General features: G+C 37.9%; 1 protein-coding gene across 2 annotated transcripts in view; it reads left to right on the forward strand.

Moving 5' to 3' along the window:
- The window catches only part of LOC135699307 (serine-aspartate repeat-containing protein C), a 44,267-nt gene that overhangs the window by 10,188 nt on the left and 11,635 nt on the right, over nucleotides 1-22,444 (forward strand). Inside the window, exons 2-3 of one of the 2 annotated variants that reach the window (XM_065219553.1) lie at nucleotides 5,698-5,882; nucleotides 6,175-6,262. In XM_065219553.1, the coding sequence (XP_065075625.1) occupies nucleotides 5,698-5,882; nucleotides 6,175-6,262 (273 nt within the window). Of the gene's footprint in view, nucleotides 1-5,697; nucleotides 5,883-6,174; nucleotides 6,263-22,444 lie in introns of those variants that run through there. The other variant, XM_065219554.1, reaches the window with a different exon arrangement.

Raw genomic sequence — 22,444 nt, forward strand, 5'->3', positions numbered from 1 at the left:
AACTTAACGCAGACGATATGCGAACCGGAGAAAAGGCTCCCCGCAAGCAGCTTGCTACCAAAGCTGCCTGCAAGAGTGCTCCAGCCAGAGAAGTAGTGAAGTAGCAACATTGCCACTGTTCGGGTACAGTTGCTCATCGTGCGATAAGCCGCTGTTGGACCATCTTCACCAAGCGCGTCACCATTATGCCGAAGAACATCTAACTTGCTCACCGTATCCGTGGAGAAAAAATACTACCCAAAATTTGAGTTCTTTTTACTTAATATTGAGTTCAGCCTCTCACTTGCACTCTTTATTGTTGTCAAAAAAGGAACGAGAGATTCGATTCAGCGATATAGTTCAGCCCAATAAGTTACTTTACTCAACATTACGTGCATATTCTCAAATTTACTTGAATTGAACTTAAATTTGCGTAGAATATACTTAAGAATAGGTATTTTTTGTGCTGGTGTTAAATGGAAACTACTATATGCGATTTACTCAAATTTGGGTTATTGGGCTGAACCTCGGAATTGAGGGAAAAGTACTTAATTTTGGGTAGTTTTTTTATCTCGGTGTACAGATCACACAATTCCCCAATCACTACAAAGAACTACCCATTACCGTGCACTAAACCTGTGTGTAGTCCACATTAAGTGTCTTCATCATCCTAAAAGACTTCCAGCTTGTTCCTCGTAATATCAGCCTTCTACACTTAATGCCTGTAAAGAGATTGAAGCGGAGAGAAAATCTCATAAAATACTCGAATTTCCACCAGCTTGACCTGTTGACAATAATTTCACTTTGCTTGGAACTGTAAACATATAGGGTAAATGTCGACTTCGGCACCCATTGACTATTTTAGGCAATCAAAATTTATACGTTAATTTTACTGCATTTTCCCATCAAAACACTTCGCTGAATGTATTCACACGAGTCCTGAGTCCTTCACCTTCAATCTGTTTACATTTTTACGACTGAGAAATCCTGTTATGATAGATTTTTCCTCAAATGAAATCTACACACTCCAGAATGCGGCTGATTTTGAGTTGCCGATAATAGCACAGCTGGTTAACAAGCAGTTCAAATTGAAAGGTTGTCGTAGAACAAGAGGCTACCGACAATAGTCACACTCATCTGAGAAGCTTGGAGCGTTGTAAAAACGCTTTCAAGCAGTTTTGAACAATTCTGTCAATGGGAATAAATATAAAATCAAGCAGCAGATAAATTTAAACAAACAAACACGTAATATGAGTCCGCATCGTGCTCTCTTGCCGTGCGGATCTATTTGCTTTTTTGCTGAATGAAGTGTTACTACTGTCTAAAGCTATAACAAATTTAAACAGCACTTTTCAGTGCTCAACCTTTAAAATGTTCCTTGTTCAACTCTTATTCCTCTTCAATCCTTGTTTGGACCCTACCCGAGGTAATCCTTCTTGGATATCGATTTGGAAAATTCCTCTTCGATCCTTCAGATTCTTATAGTAATCTGCTTGGAAATCTATTTGGATAAAAAATTTACTGCCGCCATAGCGCGTAAGCGCAAAAGAAAAGGGCAAACTCTTGATCCCCCTCCTGATGAAATTAATTTGAGTAATCAATTTGATTTGCTCACGGATGATGAGAATGATCCATCATCCAGAAAAAATTCTAGTAAACTTTCCCGGCTTAATGCCAAGAAGGAAAAGATTCCTCCTATTTTGATAACCACTTCCGATTTCCATGATTTCTTCGCACGGAACTTTTGAACTTCGTGAAATTTAAGTTTTCACTGCAAATTGGACGTCGAGGTGAATGCCGTGTATTGGCTGAAACCTTGGACGGATTCACAGGTCTTCTCAATCTCAAGTATCTTACTGAGAAAAAAACATATTTTTTTAACTTACGACACCAAAACTGAACAATGATTTTTATTTAGTTCACTTCAAGTCTAGTGAACTAAACAACCTTAAGGCCTTGGAAAAAGCTAGCCTTATGCTCCATGTCCGAGTGAAGTGGGAACACTTCTGGAAGACTGAAGGAAATTTTTAAAACCTCACCCAGTGCCGTAAGTGCCAGGGATGGGGTCACGGAACAAAAAAATACTACATGCCAGCTAAATGCATGAACTGTGGTGATTTCTCTCACGCAAAGGTCGACTTTCCTGTGAAGAAAGATCCTAAGAAATTTAAATGTTCAAATTGTGGTGATATAATTTTATCATTTGCACGTGCTGTTGGAAGCTATAACTGTCCATGGTAATATTTGGAAAGGCACACTGAATAAATGACAGCTAATTTGACAATTGTAGCTTCAAAAAGGGGCCTCCCTTAGCTCAGTCGGCAAAGGCGCAGCTACAAAGCAAGACCATGCTGAAGGTGGCTGGGTTCAATTCCCGGACCGGTCTAGGAATTTTTCGGGTTGGAAAATTTCTCGACTTCCCTGGGCATAGAAGTATGATTGGACTTGCCACACCATTATACCAATGCAAAAATAGTACAGGCATCAAAAGCTCTCAATTAATAACTGTGAAAGTGCATCTAGAACACTAAGTTGAGAGCACGCAATAAGCTAATATGCGATATGCAATAAGCTTGAAATGCGAAGAATAAGATGAGGAAGAAGAAGAAGAATAAAAAATATGGCCGCAATGAACTCTCGAAGTTGGGAAATCCCTATTGGAAAACCCTTTAGTTCAAGAAATAGGATTCAAAGCATTCTACAAGTCTAAATCATGGTTTACAGAACCATTATAAAACCAAAATTGTTACTTGAGCTATCAAACTTCATACATACGCAAATAGTTAAGCAGAAAGCTATATTAATTAATCGTTAATATTTGATGAACCCGCCATGGCTTAGCAATCCCATGCCTTAACTAAGCTATCAGAAGCTCCAAGTTGCCTAAAGCTCTCAAAATGTTTAGGTTTAAATGTCTCTAGCCAATTTGCACCTAGACACTTTTGGAACCGGTAAATCATTGAGATTTATATCAGAATAATCGGGAATAATGCTTACTTACTTACCTAAGGCCTTGTTGTCCTCTGCTGTCCGAAGAAGTCGTCTCCACTCTACTCGATCCATGGCCACATTTCGCCAACCTCGTAGTCTGCGAAGGGTCCGCAAGTCGCCTTCTACTTGGTCGATCCACCTTGCGCGCTGCGCGCCTCTTCTTCTTGTTCCTGTTGGGTCGCTTTCTAGAACCATTTTCACTGGGTCGTCGTGCTGCATTCTTACGACGTGCCCAGCCCAACGTAGTCACCCAATTTTTGCAATGTGGACGATGGATGGTCCTCCCAGCAGCTGGTGCAATTCGTGGTTCATTCGCCTCCTCCACGTTCCGTAATCCATCTGCACTCCACCGTAGATGGTACGCAACACCTTCCGTTCGAAAACACCAAGGGCGCGTTGGTCCTCCACGAGCATAGTCCAGGTCTCGTGGCCGTAGAGCACCACCGGTCCAATCAGCGTCTTGTAGACAGTCAACTTCGTGCGGCGGCGAATTTTATTCGACCGGAGCGTCCTCCGGAGTCCAAAGTAGGCACGATTCCCTGCCATAATGCGTCTTTGAATTTCTCTGCTGGTATCGTTTTCAGCGGTCACCAGTGAGCCCAAATACACGAACTCATCGACCACCTCGATTTCGTCACCGTCAATCTGAACTCGGGGTGGGAGGCTAACATTGTCTTCCCTAGAACCTCTTCCTTTCAATGTATTTTGTCTTTGATGCGTTGATGGCAAGTCCAATCCGCCTAGCTTCAGCGTTCAGTCTGATGTACGTTTCCGCCATCGTCTCAAAGTTGCGTGCCATGATGTCAATGTCATCGGCGAAGCCAAGAAGCTGGATGGACTTCCTGAAGATCGTGCCACTCGTGTCTGTCCCAGCTCTTCTGATCACACCTTCTAACGCGATGTTGAATAGCAGACACGAAAGTCCATCACCTTGCCGTAACCCCCTTCGAGATTCAAAGGGACTCGAGAGTGTCCCCGATACTCGAACAACGCACATCACTCGATCCATCGTTGCCTTGACCAATCGCGTCAGTTTATCCGGAAATCCGTACTCGTGCATAATCTGGCAATCGGGAATAATGCAGGAATTTCAAAAAGGGAATTCAGTAGCCACCCAGCAGAAATCCAGAACGATAAAGAATTTTACACTTCCGGAATTTTAAATATTTTTCATAATGTTGAACATTCTTTTCATTGATTTCCCAAGATTTTGTTATTTGTTGTACGTTTAAGTTCTTAGACCCTTTCCTTTCCAAGGTAGTACAGGGGATCTATAGCTTTTCAGTCCGTCTGACGATTATCATTACAGCTCAAATGGCTTATGGTAGTACCTTACTAGTTACGCTGGGTGTCCGCTGCTGTACACAGAAGTCGCCTTCCACCCGGTCGATCCACCTTGCCCGCTGGCGCTGCGCCTCTTCGTCTCTTTCCCGTTGGTGCGTTATCGAGACTATGCGTGGTTCTCCCAACAGTTGATGCGATTCGCGGTTCATTTGCGCTCTCCACGTTCCGTCTTTCATTTGCACTCTACCGTAGATGGTACGCAACACCTTCAGTTCAAAAGGTCATCCACGAGCATAGTCCATGGTTCGTGGGCGTTGAGGCCTACCGGTCTAATCAGTGTTTTGTAGATAGCCAACTTCGTGGTGCGGTGAACTTTATTCGGACTCCAAATGATGTCATTTTCGGCGGTCAACAGGGATACATGAACTTGTCTACCAGCTCGATTTCATCACCGTCAATCCGAACTTCTTCCTCTCATGTATTTTGAATTCAGTGCATTAATAACATTGACTTCAGTCGTTTCCGTCATCGTCTCATTTTTTTTCGCTATTTTGCCTGGGACTGCTCTAATGGTATTTTTAAGTAATTAAAACAGTTTTTTTTTATTTGTCACGGATTAGTATTTGAAGTCGCGTATGTCTTTTGAGAAATCGCGGATTTTGTTTATAAAATTTTGGAAATCTTGCAACAGTCCAATTATTTAAAAGCGTAGTCTAGGAAGTGCCTAACAACATTGCTGAAGGAACTACGGTGCTAGAATGTCTCTAAAAAAAATATAACTGTTCAAATAGTTCATAGTTCAATCTCATAGGCGGAGTTGGAGAGGGTTGGGGGGGGGGGGTGCTTACTATAGGGGGGCCCCCTCACAATGGAAGTAAAGACTGAAATAACTTCGATCAAAAAAAAACTATGTTCTGAAAAAATGATCTTGTTCACCCATTCTAATAAATATCCACAGCATATTTCAAATTAACGCACAATCGATAGGGTAGCACACTTGCCCCACCATACCCTACTTCTACTAGATCGGACCGAGAAGGAGAGGATAGAAGACAAAGAGAAGGAAAAGCAGCTGGCGCTGGTGACACATAAACCACATACACACTTTAAGAGGGGGTTGTATGGACGATTGTCTACGCAGGGGTGCGGGGGTCTAAAACCTTTGAAAAATGTATACGTAGTTTATTAACAGACCCCTATGATGGAAAAATTGAAATGCTCCAAATGTTTTAAATTAGTTTTATATAGACATTTGAGCCTTAATAAATAAACGAATAAGAAAAAACACATTAAGCTCAACTAAATAGGGAGGTCACCTCCTTTTTCCAAAATAATGTCATCGATGCAGAAGTATGTTGTTTGGAATTAGATATGTGTAGAATTTTCAATTGTTTTGTATTATTCCATTTATTTACGAATTCGATGTTTATTACTGCATTCCAGGATTGCCGCGGATCATTTCCGATCGTCAAATGCACGTACTGCCGTACGGAGTTCCAGCAAACTAGCAAAGGAAGCACGGCTGCTATCTGCAAAAAGTGCGAGCAAAATGTTAAGCAGTATGGAAAGCCTTCTGCATGCGAACTGTGCAACATCATTGCCGCATTTATTGGATCCAAATGTCAAAGGTTTGTGTTAAATCATCATCTATTATCTTCTGTTATAATATCCCTCATGACCCTCGGATAGGAAGTCTTTGTTAATAATTATGGTACGCAGTCTACACATTCCGCATAGACCACATTTAATTGTTAACAATGGTTTCTCGTTTCTCTTCCTCACCTTGATTCACCATTCCATCCAAACTCATAACAAAAACTCTTCTCGACTGTATCAGCATAAGAAATAGTTGCTGTTGCAATGTCTCCAAATTTACGTTTGATTATGACGCAAACATATTTGTACCATTCCCCTGCCTAGGTGTACAAACTCCGAGTTAAAATATGGACCAGCGGTAACTTGCGATCAATGCAAACAGCGATGTGCCTTTAATAGGCCAGACTATAAGGTTAGCATCACGCCAACTTGAAGTGATGACCAACTTCCATGCCATTCTACACATCTTCTGCCATTCGGCCCATCCCCGGGGCCTTAGAGGGGTTTACTGACCACACAGCTATGACGGGCACTGAGCGATGTTAAAATAAACGAATGAAAGAAAATGGATCGAGCACTCGTTCGGTTCAAGAAAATTATCCGAAAACATACCACGCAGAACACGATTGGAGGTGGATCTAGTTTTAAGCGTAGCAATAAATCTACTAAATAAGAGAAGAGAACACTTAAATATACCTAAAGCAAAGCAAGTCAGTATCTAATGAGTGATAGGCAAACTACTAAGATACAGAAAAGCGATGAAAAGAAGATGGACAAGAACAAACCTGTGGCAGTTCGTTTATGTTGCTCTACTCTGTATGTTACACAATGATTTATATAAAAAAAAACATAACTAGACTGTAAGCGAACTGTCAGATTGAAGATTTATTGAAATACTGGTGAAAAAATAGTAAGATTAATAGAAAAAGTAATAATTTAATCAACGCAATTCGTTCGTTAGCATATTAAAAAATATCTCACTTTTAAAAAATAACACAGAAATTGAAACGATTATGATTGATCAGTACTAGGTAGTGAAATCGCACAGAGAACTACGCTGATTCATATTTATACACTCAGTCAAATAACCTACCGAGATCCGTAAAATGCTGTTATGCTCCTGCAAGAACCCTTATAGAAGATAATTAATGTTCATAAATCTCAGAGTATCATCATAAATTCATAAAAAAAGCACAGTGTGTCTCCGATTTTAGCAGAATGTCTCCAATGTATTCAGTTTGCTTGTGCTCTGCAGTTAAAAACCTCAAACCCCATTTAACATTTTTCTGAGACTTTCCGGGTAGTTGTGAAGCTTTGGACGTGATCAGATAGTTGAAATTTGTGGAATGCTTGCGAGTCAGAAGTAGGCTGAAATCTAACCATAAGCGTTGAGATTATTAAGGCTCACGTCTATCAATACGCCTCAGATAGCCTAGTAGGTTAAGGCACGGCATTACCAAGCCGGAGGCGCCGGGCTCGATTTCCGATCCGGTCGAGGAAATCTTTCGGGTTGGAAATTTTATCGACTTTCCTGGGCATAGATTATCGTTGTCGATGCTACACAATATACAAATTCATACATTGGTTGGCAGAGAAAGTTATCAATTTATGATCGTGGAAATACTCCAACAAAAATTACCTTGAAAGCAGACAAAAGCTCATGTAAGAGCCATGGGAAATCGAAAAATCTAAAGATAATCAACGTCCCAAACCTGCTCCACTATGTGATTAAGATTGTGTTTTTAATCAAATCTCAACAAATGGTCGACCTGCAGTCGAAATTCTACTGACCTGATGTGTGTCAATCTTAGTTTAACATTTTGTTTTCAATTGGATATGATAAGCTATTACAGAACTTACCATTACCACACAAAAAAATCATAAAGATGAATGAATGTCCATAGGCTCCATCTTAGGCCGATAAATGTATGGTAAAGTGGGGCAAGATAGGTCAGCTAGTACATTTATTATTTAATTTGCTTGTCAAAATCAACAGGTTCAATGCAACCCCAACGATGGTTAGCCTTTTCAATCCAGCATTGGGGCTACATTGAGCCTGTTGATGTTGACAATAAAAAAAAAAGTTAAAAATAAAAACAAGTAGATGGTTCATCTTGTCTCACACATTACCCTATAGGGTAGAATCGTCCCCTCGAATAATGTTTGAAATGAGTTGTTTTTTCCAAACCACTTTGGTTCACTGTTTCACATAACATTATTATCGTACTTTAAAGTAGAAATTTCACTTAGTAAATTCAACGAAAAGTGTTTTTTTAACAAAAAAAAAAAAACCAAAGATAAACTTGCCAGTCATCATGAAGAGTGCGCAGAATAACAAGAGAGAATGCGCCTGAAGGGTGTAAAAAATAGCACACACATAAACAGCTGTAACTATAAACTATTATACCAAATGAATTGAAATTGTCAGTGGAGATTGTTTAGTCCATAACATAACAAATAATTTTTATGAAGGCCTGAGAGGTGCTTTATCTCAAGTAATATATAGTCATGAGAACAAAAAATGCTGTAGTCTCAAATTTTAAATCAGCGGTTATGCAAGGAAATTCTTTCGTCATTGTTGCTATTGGAACCAAACCAATTTATTTGTCCAATAATATTATTCAAAATATTGTGCAGTTGTTCAGAAATTACACTTCAAACTTTCGTCTCATTTTAACTTAAAATATCTACGCCCTTAAAAAGCGAAAAACAAAAACAGTATTTTCTACCACACTTCATAATCCGTTAAAAAAATTGAACAAGCAATGGAAAAATAAGTAAAAATTAGCAAACTAAATTGTTATGCCACTGTCCAACATTTTTAAGACATTTTGTTTTCTTATTTAAGCCCCAAGTCAAAGCTCGTATTTGAATCATAACATATTCTTGTTCAGTAATCTCTTAAAATTTATTGTTATTTGTTACAACTGTTTACGTGTGTGCAAATTTTATCGAATACATCCTTTAGACACCGAACGACTTAAACATTGCACAGAAATTTTTTTCAACTAAAACAGTACAGGAAATGTACTAAATTCATCACATGCACGGAAAAAATAAGTTATTCGTTTGCCAAATTCAGGCATAACATTTGACAACGGCACAAAAGCATTTGTAAACAAACTTTTTAAGGCCCTTTGCACGCGAACCAAAGTACGCCAACGCAAACCAACAACATCATCGGATAGGGGCAACTATCACCTTTTCGAAAGTGGTATTGGTTTGCGTGGGCGTACTTTGGTTCGCGTTTAAAGGGCCTTAGAAAGTTTGTATACAAATGCTTTTGTGCCGTTATCACATGTTATGCCTGAATTAATCAAATAGTCGAGCAGTTTTGGGACCAGAAGTACCGTGCCGATTCAAATTTCGGACACTTAAACTCGAATTTCGGACACTTTTAAAAGTTGATTATCTCGGTCGAATATGATCCACATGTCTTGTAAATTTTAATTTTTTTTGACTAGTGCCCTCCACGATCATCTAACATTATTACTTTGTTTCTAACTGGATGTAATATTTAATTAAAAATGAAAGTGTCCGAAATTTGAATCGGAACGGTATTTAAAAAATGAGCTAATAATTTGCAGATTTAATAAAAATTGATCCATTGTTCGAGTGGTAGAAAACGCGATGTGATCAATTCTAGACCAACAATTGAAATAGGCGGAACAACACCCAAACGTAAACAATGACTTTGAACACAAATCTCGAGAATCAAAACACACTCACTCAAACTAACAATGCCATTCGATAAAGAAAGTTTGCTCTATCAGCTGCAGGTGTTAGATTGCGTGGATGTGTTTTGATTCTCGAGAAATTAGCGTTTAAAGTTGGTCTAGAATTGAGGGACTAGGCTTAAAGCTCTATAGTAAAAGTATGGACGACTGTCAAAATCCATTCCAATCTAACTATCAATTAGACAGCTAAAATGGTGACCGTTGTCCATACTTTTACTACAGGTCTTTAGCTCAGTTTTCATCCCGTAACCCTATGAGTAGTTCTAATCTGTTCGCTCAATTACAGAGAACAGACATCCAAGTAAAATTCCTAAAGTGTGTAAGAAATTTAACTGCTATTTTGAATAGACATTTGAAACTAGCAATATCGTGGTGGTGCTAGTGTCGCTGCCCATCGACGTCGATGACCGGCAGACGTCATCTTAACATAAATGTCAAAATTGTTGTGAGCAAAACATTGCTTGTTTAAAACCGATCAAAACATGGGCCGCAAGTGCGAGTTTTATTGGTGCGCAAATAAACAATTTGCTACCAAGCGAAAATCTTTTCACAATTTTCCTAAGGATGTGCTTCCATGCGCTTCCATTTATTAACGTCCTTTTAAACGAACCACCTTGAAGAGGTGGAAAAAGTTCATTCAGGACGGCCAAGTCGCAACCAGCACCCAGCCGTTTAGCATCCCCAAGTAGCGATAATCACAGGCTACTGTCATGACGACACTAGCGACTTATAAACAATAGTGCATTAGTGACAACGATGATCCCCCGTTCTTGTTCGCATTACTGACGGCAAATATCACCGCCAGCAACCCCACCGGGCACCGCGTGGAGGTAAGAATCGGAGTTCAGGTGCACAGAGGTCGCAAATCGCCGGTCAGGGCAGAACCCAACAACCATTGATAGGCGTTCTTATGCACCTGCTTTACCCGGCTAAGGCTGTGGAGTCCAAGCGCTTGCAACGAAAAAGTTATGTTCCGAGCACTTCCCCCCGGAGGCTTTTCGAATTCCTTGCAGAATGGATGAAGGGACTGCTTTCCCCTTAAATCTTACCACATTGACAACACAACTCGATTGATTTCCGTTGTTTCGTCTTGTTTGTTTTGAACTGAGTTGACAGTTCATTTGAATACACGGTCAATAAGATCAACCCAAATTTTAATTCAGTTTACTCATTAATCGCACAAAGTGATAACTTTAATTTGTGTGTGTAAGAACATAATTTTTCGAAAAATGTGTTTAAGTTTGGATGTCTGTGGCTCAATTGTTCACAACAGAACGAAGTTACAACTAACTTTAATGGCAATTGAATTGAGCTGCTAATAAATCAAACAGCATTGTTGTGTGCATCAACTTACCACTATGTTGTCAGTTGTCATACACACAGTTTTACACACACAAACTGTTAACTGTTAACTTTTCAGTCAGTAGATGAAACATGGTTCTTCCTAACCCTTCCTATTTCAGAGACGGTTTTGCGTTGTTTTAAGATGGAAAAATGTGTTTTCTAATTTAAAAAAACAGTGCTGGAACAAAAGATGTTCCAGGTGTATATTTTGTGGAAGCTGATATTTCTAGATAGAGTTGGAATTTAGGCGTTAGCACCGACGAACCGACGTGACAGCTCATAGAAGCTGCTTTCAAAATCTTGCCCAAGACGCCATATTAAAAAAAAAAGTTTAACACTACCGCCATCTACTCATCCGATTGCGGCATATCATGAGTAAGGACACGAACACACGTAAAATTTATATTTACTTAGGTGGCGTCTCACCTGATTTGACAGATCTGATCGCCCGTTGGACAGATCAAATCGCTCATTTGACAAATCGAATTGCGGACAAACGAAATGCTCAAGTGGCATGGCGGCTCGTCGGTGCTGTTAGGCCCTAATTCCAGCTGTATCTAGATTTGTACTTTTGAAGTTTTACGCTAAGGCTGCCTTAGAGAATTACCTTAAGACATCTCTGAGGGGAATTTTAAAGAAAATTCAAGCAAATTTTTAATCATTTGAAAAAAAAAGTAAAATTCGAAGAGAATAATAGGATGACATTTTTAGATTGTTCTGTAGAGAATTTCTGGATTGTTATAAAGAAATGATCAATAAAATCCTGTAAAGAGTGAATTTTCGATGATAAGTTTAAGGACACCCCAAAAAACCATGCAAATAGGTTTTGTTCAATTTTCGATCTCCAAAGGTTATTTGAATGGTATGAATGGTATAGCATAGGGAAGGTCCATTAAATTTGGCCCATTTTCAACCCCCCCCACCTCCCCCTTTGTAATATTTTTTATATGGACCTTAATTGTTTTTTGTAAGCCTCGTCACAGTTATAAAAACCTCCCTTCCTTCTAAAAGTGTGACATAATTAATGGACGATCCCTTAAGTGTTCTACTACTACTTTTATTTCAAAATTTGGCCAGCCCAATTCTGAGAAAATCAGTCACGATTCTTCAGAGTAAATTTTGAAAAATGTTGTAACTTTGGGTGAACTTTTTGCACACAAAATTTAAAAATTATATTGAACAATTTACCTACGAGGAAAGTTCCATTCAATACCTTTAAAATGATCTAAAGAGAACGAAAATTGGACATAACATGACAGAGATATGAACATAACAAATTTGTCATGCTTTTTTGGGGGTGTCCTTAAACTTATGCTCGGGAGTGTAGTTAAAACATAGACCAATTTTGAACATTTCGAACGCAGAACCATGCAATGAACACTTTCACTCTTTGAAGAATATTAACAACTTGATTTTTTTTAATTTGCACCAGGAATTTCAAAAAGAAAATTCACCGACCTTGCAGAGTGGCTCTATCAGTGGCGTAAACAAATAAAACAACATTGATTCCAATGGATACAAATCAGTGAAACTAGAAGATCCTGTGCCTTTTGAAACTGATTTGAATGTAAGCATGACCCTAAAAAACGTTTTCGAAGTTGTTGAACAGGTAAAAAGTGAGGTTACGCGACGCCACTGGGCTCTATGGATCAAAAAAGCTTATGTTAATCGACTTTTCGCCAAATGTGTAGACCCATCAATTAGTTTGAGGACCACCCTAATTAAAAACATCGACCAAACGAATTATAAGCAAAATCAAATTATCGAAGACACCAAACGTCTGAAACTGAAGACAAAAGTAGAAGATGAACAGGCCCACGGCTGAAAGTCTCAATAATAAAGAAAACTAAACTCAGCTAAGACAAAAGCACCAGGACCCAGGAATGTTTTCAAGGCCTTTGGACTGGACTGAATGTTAACACTGAAGAATTAGGTGCATGTAGAAGGAATTCTAGGGATAACTCCAACGTATTTCAAGATTAACAACAAGAGATTAGAAATCTAAGGCAATAAAAGTACCAAGGTGATTGTGAGAAGAGCTACTGTGAAATTTAAGGAAAGTTCTGATAAGAATGTTTAGTGATAGTGAGAAAGAATCCTAATCTAATCAATATGATGGTGCTTCCAAGGAAATTCCGAGAGGCTTGAGGTTGAGGCTATTGAATTCTGAGAATTACAGTGGCGTCGCGTAACCTCACTTTTTACCTGTGCACCAACTTTCAAAAACAGATTTAATGCATGATTCATACTCGAATCGGTTGAAAAATACACTTAATCTTCTAGTTAACTCGATATCTATCCATTGCAAGCAATATTTTGATAATTGTTTATGTTTTGAGAGTTGGTGCACAGGTAGATTGAGGTTAAGACTACGCCACTGTAATAATTATGTGGCAATTTCCAAAGAAATTTTTAGGATAATTCCCAGGGAATTATTAACGAAATCGAATGTTGAGGATAAAATTTGGAATTAATTCTGAATTTCAAGCAAATTCAGAGATTTTTTTTTCAAAAAATAAAATCTAATTGAACTTTTAGAATAATCCAGAGGAGAACTCCACGATAATTCTGAGCAGAATTTGCTTGACAGTTAATTCGAAGGTAAATAGATGTATTAAGGTGATTCCTTGTCGAGTTCACAAATGGCCACCACGTAGGCTATACATGCACTTCCACTTCGAATTTTCAATTACACACATCTCTGAAATTAATGCCGCATTTCACCTGAAATTGCTACTTCATGTATGCTGCAGTACAGTCTCGTAGGAGCTGATATTTGTGCACTTTCGAACTGGTTACGAAAATAAGGATCTCACAGCGAAACACCTTAAGGAGAGCAAATTGTTCTTTGGAGAATAATTAAAAATTGCGAAGAAATCTTACAGTTAATTCCAAGAATTATTTTGAGTGTTGGAGTGTAGTTTTGAAGCTTTGAAATGAGGAAGGATTGTAAGGAAGTACTTACAAACGTTACAAAGAATTAAAAGTTGAAGATTTCGGACGGAGGAAAGAAATCAAAATCCAGGAAAAATGCTCCTGTTGCAGTCATGACCCATTTCCTAGTGACCTCTTGGGCTTAAATCGCATTCGGATGTATGCTTAATTTAAATTGCCTTAATTCCGGGAATAAAATGGGAAACACAATCATCTCTCCAATAACTGACTCGATGAAATTCAAAGTTTCTTCGATTTAGCTAGCAATACTCTCCATAACACGATATTTTCTTTACTCGATGGGATTTGATTAATTTCCCTATTAACAAAAAAAAAATCAAGTTACTCGATACAAATTAACGCTAAACTTAGTCTTTGGCTGGGTCCTCAAGCAACAATCCTATGGGTATTGAGCTACACTATTTGGGTTGTTTTTCCTTACCTATAAACAAATTTTTGGAAATTCTACTGGCAAAAAAAACTGGAATTCAAAGGGAATTTTTAAATTCTCGTATCAAGCAATTTTTAAACATTAGAATAGAATTTATGAAAGTACTTTAAGGTAACCTCTCAAGGATTTCAAAACGTTTTTAAATGCATAATAATTCTTCAGTGGATGTATCTTCAGTTACAACATAAATCCTGAAACTTACTTTAACTATATGTTTAGTATTACTTCTGCGTAAAGTCAACGATTTACATAGTTGAAGATGCTAATTTCAAATAACAGACTGAAGTGGTAATTTTTATACGATAGATGAGGAGATGAAAGTATAGAATTGATAGTTCCGTTTTGAGTACGGCAGTGTGAAAATTGCATATAGATAGTAGAAACCGAGCTAAACAACTTTAAGGAAGGTACAAATCAGTTTTATCATCTCTCTTTACCAAACTCCCCCTTTGGAGAGGGATAGTGTGGGGTGCCCCCACCCCCCAATGGTGGCGGTGCACAGTAATACCACAGAAGTAACTCTAAGACCAGAAGGTCACAAAGAAACGTGCTCAACTTTTTGGCTCAGCTCTGGTACTATCTTCGGTCCCAAGCTAATCGATTCACCCCTCGAAACATAGGAAAATCCACTAAATCCTCATTTTATCTGTCAAACTTTCATAGCTAATCAAAACAAACAAGTGTGTGGTACTAGAATTTCGACTAAGAGGGGTACGTTAATCGTTTGCTTGGGACCAATAGGCTAGTCAAGTAGTGACATAATTTAAAATCGTTCTTTCGTATTGATTGTTGTTAATACTCGCTGTTGATGGTTTTTCCTTTTTCGATGTAGTCCATGAAGAGTATGCAATGTCAATCCCACCAAAAGTCCGCCAGATTCCGCATCAGCAAGTCCAAACACTCTTTCGAAGTGCTCTCGCGTTCGTGTTTTTGGTCAGGAGTGAGTTTGCGTGGCACCCAGCGGCAGGATAACTTTTTCATATGCAGAATCTCGCCCAAAATATGGCGTGTGCGCTCAGTACTAATCTTTGCGGTATTTGCTAGCTCGCGTACCTTGACTTTCCGGACAGCCAACACCATTTCATGTATTTTTTTGACGTTGTCCTCTGTAACCGCATCGGAGGGCCTGCCGCTGCGGACTTGATCGGTAGTGGAGTTGCGGCCACCTCGAAACAAATATTTGACGGTGTAATCTGACGGAGCATTAGCCTCCTAATATTTATCAAACTTTTCTTTTGTTTCCTTCGCCGTTTTGCCTCTCAAAAAATAATGTTTTATAAGCGAACGAAAATCGTTTTTATCCATACTCAACATGATGCCAAACACGTCAACAACAATCAGCTGTCAAAACAAAACTAAAGACAGTATCACACTGAAATTTGGCATGTCTGCCTAAATGTGAACGGACTTCAAGGCACCCATAACCTTTTTTGCAGTAGCAGCGCATTCTGGCGGTCAAGGAGGTTACTTTTCACCCCACCTAGTAATTAATGCAATTGATGAAGGGAATTTAGAGGAGGAAAATTTGAAAAATGTTAGAGCACTGGAGCTATTTTTAATAAGTGCGATTACATTAGAAAATAACTCATCATCTTAGTGCCTCTCGGTGGTTAATTTGTTAGTTTAGTGTTAAAAAGCGATGTGATTATTTTCCTATAAATCGAGATGAAAGTCTATGGAATCGGAAAAAAATGTGCTCTAAAAACGAAGCCTTTTCAGATGATGTATACTGCCCATAAAAGCATAACTGTCCCATATGGATTTTTGCCTGAAATGAGTTATCAATTAGAATCGATTGTGATCTATTTACATTTTACACTGTGCACTAAAAGTTGCATGTTTTGTTAAAAACAATTCCAAAACTAGATTGTCCCATCCATAAGAGCCTACGGAGAAGTAAATTTTCAACAGTAATTTTCTCGGCTTGCTGTTTTTTCCAGATGAAACTGATATGCTTCTAACGGCAGTATAGTAACCGATATATTTATCAAAATTATAGAACCCAATTGTTACCAAACGTTGAAGGGAAATCTGAGGATTCCTATCAAGTTAGTTCTGTCGAACTCCAGATGAAACGTAAGGCGAATTCCAATGTAGGGTATAATCCCAAGGGAATCCTGAGTAGGATTTAAAGGAAATTTCCAACCGAATTCTTAGGAGGATTCCAAGGTAATTCCATAGAGAGTTCTGAATAAGGAATTTATACGGTGAACTCCAAGGTACTTGCAAGTAGAATTCCAAGTGAAGAAGAAAAATCCAAAGCCCAATGAAAATTTTGAGGATGATTCCAAAGGAATTCTAAGAAGTAGTCCAAAGAAATTCCATGGAAATTTCCAACAATGTTTTGAGGCAAATTTCAAAGGCATACTTAGGAGAGTTTCAGTGCTATTCCTGTAATCATTTTAAGGTGAATCGCTGTGCAAACCTTAGTTCAAAGTGATAGGGCATATCAGCCATTATGGCGACCACTTGTGGACTCTCCAAGGACACCGTAAGAGAAATCAAAGAAGAGTTCCTAGGGAATTCTGAGAAGTATTTGAAGGAATTTACGGGACTGTTTTTCGACCGAGAGAATTCGGAGTGGAATTTATAGGGAAGGATAATTCCATGGGAATTTCAGGAGATAGGGGAAATGGATGTAATGTCGGCCCTAATGCCCCTAATTTGGGCCCATACATAAATTCAGCAATCGACTAAATTTTCAATAGCGACCAAAAATAGCCATTAGCACCGTCTCGCGTTCAGTTAGATAAAATTGATAAATAGCAGTTTTTAGCGATGGGCCCAATCTTAGATCCATAGGCCAACATTAGAGCCATTTCCGCTACTTAGCCAATATTGAGGAGAGTTTATTTCAAGAGAATTCTTATGTAATACAGCGAACCTAAATTTGTAGAGAATTGTAGAGTGATAGAGATAATTTCTAGATTAGCTAGGAATTGTAAGGGAAACTTAGAGAGAATTCAATGACATTTTCCGTTGAAAATACTGGGAAATTTATTTAGCATAATGAGTCTCATTGAAATCGGGGATACGTTGATTCCAGCTATTCCCTTGTTGAATAGTCCGAACTTATGCACTTTGGGATACTCTGGAACATTGCTATCCTGAGACGATACAGATACGACTGAAGTTGCTGAAGGTTCCTCTAAATTATGATGTTCTGAAAACGGTAGATCCATATTTATAGTTGAAGCTTGATCTTCAGCAATGCTAAATCTCGGTTTAAAACGCTAATTTGTAATGCTGTATTGGGAGGAATTCTACCCTGCATTCACACTAGTTTCTCATTCAATTCAATAGTCAAATTAGGTTTTCATGATGAACATCTCTTTTCGTTATTTGGAAACGGACTGCAACACTTTAATCTTTTTTAAATTATTAAAAGTTAAATACGTTACAACGTTACAAGTGATTGACCACCTGATAGCTGATGATGAAATCTGAATTAGTTTAAGTACAAACGAAGGTCGGGCAGGTTTACCAGTTATGGCTATACGTTCATATTATGCTGTGTTCCAATTATGGCTGATGGAATTCCCATAGGCCGTAATTGCAACACACAATAATAGGAACGTATAACCATAACTGATACACCTGTCCTAGGGGAAACGCACTTATTTTGATCATGTTTTGATGATATTCCACGTTTTTTTACATGTTTGATATCTTAAGTTGTGTTCAGATTGTTTATTAAAATCTCATTCATCGGGGTACATATCATAGCACACAAAGATTGTTTTTAATCGTTTTTCTGAGGTATTCCAAAAACTAGGAGCTATGGCCAAAACTAGTGCACTTATGCTACTTTTTTGTAAAGCATTCAGATTTGCTGAAAATAAAATAATAGTACCTACTAAAGATAATTAAATACTGCGCATTTAGGTAGAAACTGTCAAACAAACTGTGCCTGAGAAAGTAATGAACAATACTGTTATGCCTGTAACTTCAAACCGGTTGGTTGTATCTTCAAGGTGCAAAAGGACAATTTTTAGAAGTTCAATTCACTTACTTTGTCTGTAGATTTTTTTTTTATTGTAACGCTCAATCATGTTTGCTTTACGGAGCGGATAATTCATTGTTCTTTGTATGTCACAAATTTCACTTAATTCTATGTCTAGTAGGAGTTGGGCCGAATACTCGCGGCTTACCCGAGGTTAGAGGGATACATTGTCGAAGGATAGGAACAGGGGAGGAGCTTAGGGGTAGGGTTTCTTTGTCTCATCAGAGCGATGTCGCCAGTATGAACGATAATGTGGTTCTAGATTCGTCTGGAGTTCGACCGGTTCTGTGGATTTGAGGAAATACATTTAAACTCCTCACCCATCAAGTGTGAGCTAGGTAAAGTAGTGCGCATTCGACTACTATTGTCGCATTAATGGCCATTCGCTTATTTTCAACTTTTGTTCAATTTTCACAATGCCATTTTCTAGCGAAACTATCAATCTATCCTCTTCAGAACTTTATCTAGTTAATAAATTATCTTTTACATCAGTATAGCATTTCATCCCAACTCTGATATATTTCGAATTTATTTTCTAAATATCTCGAAAATGCGTGCATTTAGAAAGATGTTGATGTTCGACACGGGCATTTTTTGTGACATCATAAATCGTTACAAGTGGTTAAAATTCATACTTCACATTTAAAAACAAGGACTTTCAAAATCCATGAAAAACTGGCCCTCTACGAAATTATTTACTTAAGTTTGCATTGAGATTCGCACCATCTCAGAGTTATGTTTAAAAGTCTCTGTCATTTGAAATACGTATTTTTTTGTAATGTAAAAAAAATCCATTGTTTTCTAATTTTTGTTTGCATTTCACGTTTTAAAATCAATTCTGTACAGCTCGAGAATTTGATTGGAACCATTCAATATTTTGTTGTAAGAGTAAGAGGGGCATAATCAGCATCTCGCACTCCAGTCTCAAACCTCTAATTGTTCAAAACAAATTAATTGGTAGTAGGTTCAATATCACCATTCTACTGATTAATGACCAATTAATTTGTTTAAAACCATAAAAAATATCCAAGCTCACTATGCCCCTCCTTCCCCTACCTATATTAATCGAATTCTCGTCATAATGTCATAAACATTCTCAACCTAGATAAGCAATGCACCAAAGTCTGCCATTTGTAATATTTTTTTGATAATTTTAGAACCTTAAAAACTTTTCATAGGGGAAATGGATGTAATGTCGGCCTAAATGCCCCTAATATGGGCCCCTACATAAATTCAGCAATCGACTAAATTTTCAATAGCGACCAAAAATATCCATTAGTATAGTCCCAAGTTCATCTAGATAAAATTAATCAATAGATGATTTTTAGCGATGGGCCCAATCTTAGATCCATAGGCCAACATTAGAGTCATTTCCCCTATCACAAATTTTAGAAAATTCCTCCATTTCTGGGATATTGAATGCACTTCCATAGAGGATTTTTCTCACATACCTTAGCGTTAAACTTTTCTGAAATTTCTAGCGCCATAGTCTATTGGTTTTCTAAGATTTATTCTCAACCTATGCCAAAATATTAAGAATTTTTGATAATCCTAGATCTTGAATTTACTAAATTGTTTCTTAGGAACTTAGGTGTCAAGGATTTCCTCAGGATCATTTTAAAAAGTCTTCAGAATTATTTTATCTTTCACTATTTCCCTCAATAATCTTATGATTATGTCCGCTTTTCTCTTGAAACTGCCCCTTAACAGTCTCGGAATTCTGTGCAGAACACTTTAGGAATTGCTTCCAGATAACTCTTCACATTTACTCTTAATTTATCTTCGTACTAGCTGAGTGTGCCCGGTCTTGCTCGGGATTCAATATTAGCTTGAGTTTATGCGCCAATTTACAAAAAAAAACATGCTATTTGTACTTAGCCCCCCCCTCTTTCTTATCTAAGGGGCTACCGCCTATGACCACCACATGAATTTTGGTTCCATTTGCTTGATTACTTCTCGAGTTATGCAGAAATTTATGTTTCATTTGTATGGGAGCCCCCCCTTACATAAGGGGAAGGGGTATCGAACCATCATAAGAACCTTTCCCTGTTCCAAAAACCCCTGCATACAGTTCAGTAGTTTCCGAGTCTATAAGGGGGTCAGACAGACAGAAATTCATTTTTATGTATATAGATTGTTAATCATTCTCCCGAGAATTTGTATAATGCATCTTCATAAGTTTCTTTAGAATTCGCTTGGGGAACTCGCATAAATGACGTGGCATTTCAGGGTGGAGTGGTCCCTTGAAATTTTCCTCGGAAATCTCTTGGTATGCCAGTTGGAATTAAGAAACGCATTCTTCCAAAATTAATCATCTTGGAATTCTCTTGAAACTTTCCATTGTATTCCCATGGAAATTTCGTCTGAATATCTTGGAGCACTGCTAATAGTTTCTTTGAAAATATGCTTGAAATATCTTGCCAAACACTTCCGGAAACACCTTGAAATTCCCTCAAAATTCTTATAAATTCGCTTAGGTATCCCCTTGAAACTAGCATGGAATTTTGCAATGAATTGTTTGAACTATTTCAAGAATAAGATATTCATGGATTTATAAGCTATAATTCGTTGCAGCTTTCCTAAAAATGTCTCTTTGATTAATTGATTGATAGTAGTAAGATTGTAGTAATGTAGTCAAGTTTGCCGAGGGTTAATTCACTTTGAAGGAAAGAGACTCCGTATTCCAGAAATTTACCTCAATTTGCTTTAGAGTTCGCTGGAATAAGTGTTGGGAAAATATCAAAAAATCAAACTCACCATTGCCCAAGATCACACTTGATTTTCGTAGACAAAAATCAACAAGCAAATAACTGTGGTTGATATTGCAAGCTGTGATATCACAACTCGGAATATCAAGCTAACAAAACTCACCGACTGCAAATCTCAACAAACTGTGGAGAGATTGAGTTTCATGATTTTTACTCTACACCCAAACGCAACCTAAACTTCCATAACGGTTGGCAGCAGTCACTTCGTGTCTGCCATCGGTGAACAGTAAAAAGAGATAGAATACTTTCTCTTTCTAAGAAAACGATGTGCAACGGAATCCTTTTTGTATCTAGTCAACTATTCGCTTGATTTTTGCACGTTGTGAATAGTCTCGCAATATCAAAGGAGCTTGTAAAATCAGTATCAAGCATGATATTTTGTTTCAATATCACGCGTGATATTGAGTGCGTATGAAATCAGAAAAATATCATTTGATTGATGATATTGCCAACACTGGCTGGAATAATAATTATAATCCTTATAACAGTCTCTTCAGAACTACCTTAAAACTCACCTTTACTTATCCTTACAATTCATATGAGATAACCATCAAATTTATCTGAAATTTCTAGTTAAATTCCATTGGAATTCTCCTCAAAGTTGCATTGAATTATTGCTAGATTTCCTCTACAACTATCCTCAAAACTCATTTGGAATTCTCTAGTGAATCGTTCATAGTGTCAGAATTCCAAAAAAATTAACCATGTCCAAGCGTAATGATTTTTATTTAATCAGATCTTTAAAATACGCAATATTTGAAGTCAAAGATCTTGCAAAGTTCAAGAATGTGATAAACTGGCCTAGACTCATAATGTTAATAATTTTGTCATGCAATCTTCGATCAAGATTTTAGTATTCACAGGGTGTCCTGGGAAAACCTGGACAATAAGGGAATATCAGGGAATTCTTTTTCAAACCTGAAAATTCAGGGAATCTCACGGAAATATTTCTTGATCACAGAAACTAATTAAACAGTATGACAGATTTCGTTAGTTACGTTACAACCAACTGAATAACTGGGTTACTCAAGTTTTTCATTTCAAATTTGAAATCTATAGAATTGCGAACTTGTGGTTTTTCCCCTCTGTTCGGGACATAACACTACTGCGACCAGTAATTTGATCTATTGTAATATATCCTGTGTCCTTAGTTAGTGCATGTCGTATTACTCCATCACTATTGAGAAATGATGAAGAATTCGATTTTGATTCAGTTGTCATTCTTGCCTTCATCGCAAGGAATCGATTCTAATTGAAATGTCCGGCTATTTATACCCTTCGGAGGCGGAACACCCTCCAAAGGTGCGCCCCTTTGTCAGTAAAAATTGGATTCCTTAGCAACAGACACAAGCTATGA

The sequence above is a fragment of the Ochlerotatus camptorhynchus genome, unplaced genomic scaffold (genome assembly GCF_037179485.1).
Source record: "Ochlerotatus camptorhynchus isolate MF236.1 unplaced genomic scaffold, CSIRO-AGI_Acam_v1.1 ptg000105l, whole genome shotgun sequence".
Lineage (NCBI taxonomy): Eukaryota > Metazoa > Arthropoda > Insecta > Diptera > Culicidae > Ochlerotatus > Ochlerotatus camptorhynchus.